A 221-nucleotide genomic window follows, 5' to 3' on the forward strand; every position below is an offset into this window, starting at 1 on the left:
GGGCTCAGCTCGCCTGTGGAAGTCCCTCACCTACTTCGTGGCGCTGCCCGGGGTGGCCGTGAGCATGCTGAACGTCTTCCTCAAGTCGCGCCACGGGGAGCACGAGCGGCCCGAGTTCGTCGCCTACCCGCACCTCCGCATCAGGACCAAGGTACGCCCTGCGTTCGTGGAGGGTCCGTCCTCCTTCCGTTCCGAACGCCCCCGTCCAAGTTCTTGCTTTT

General features: G+C 65.6%; 1 protein-coding gene across 1 annotated transcript in view; it reads left to right on the plus strand.

Annotated features, from left to right (window-relative positions):
* The window catches only part of LOC102771275 (cytochrome c oxidase subunit 6A1, mitochondrial), a 2,282-nt gene that overhangs the window by 317 nt on the left and 1,744 nt on the right, over positions 1–221 (plus strand). Inside the window, exon 2 of the mRNA XM_015568171.1 lies at positions 9–151. Coding sequence (XP_015423657.1) covers positions 9–151 — 143 coding nt within the window. The remainder of the gene's footprint in view (positions 1–8; positions 152–221) is intronic.

The sequence above is a fragment of the Myotis davidii genome, unplaced genomic scaffold (assembly GCF_000327345.1).
Source record: "Myotis davidii unplaced genomic scaffold, ASM32734v1 scaffold803, whole genome shotgun sequence".
Taxonomy (NCBI): domain Eukaryota; kingdom Metazoa; phylum Chordata; class Mammalia; order Chiroptera; family Vespertilionidae; genus Myotis; species Myotis davidii.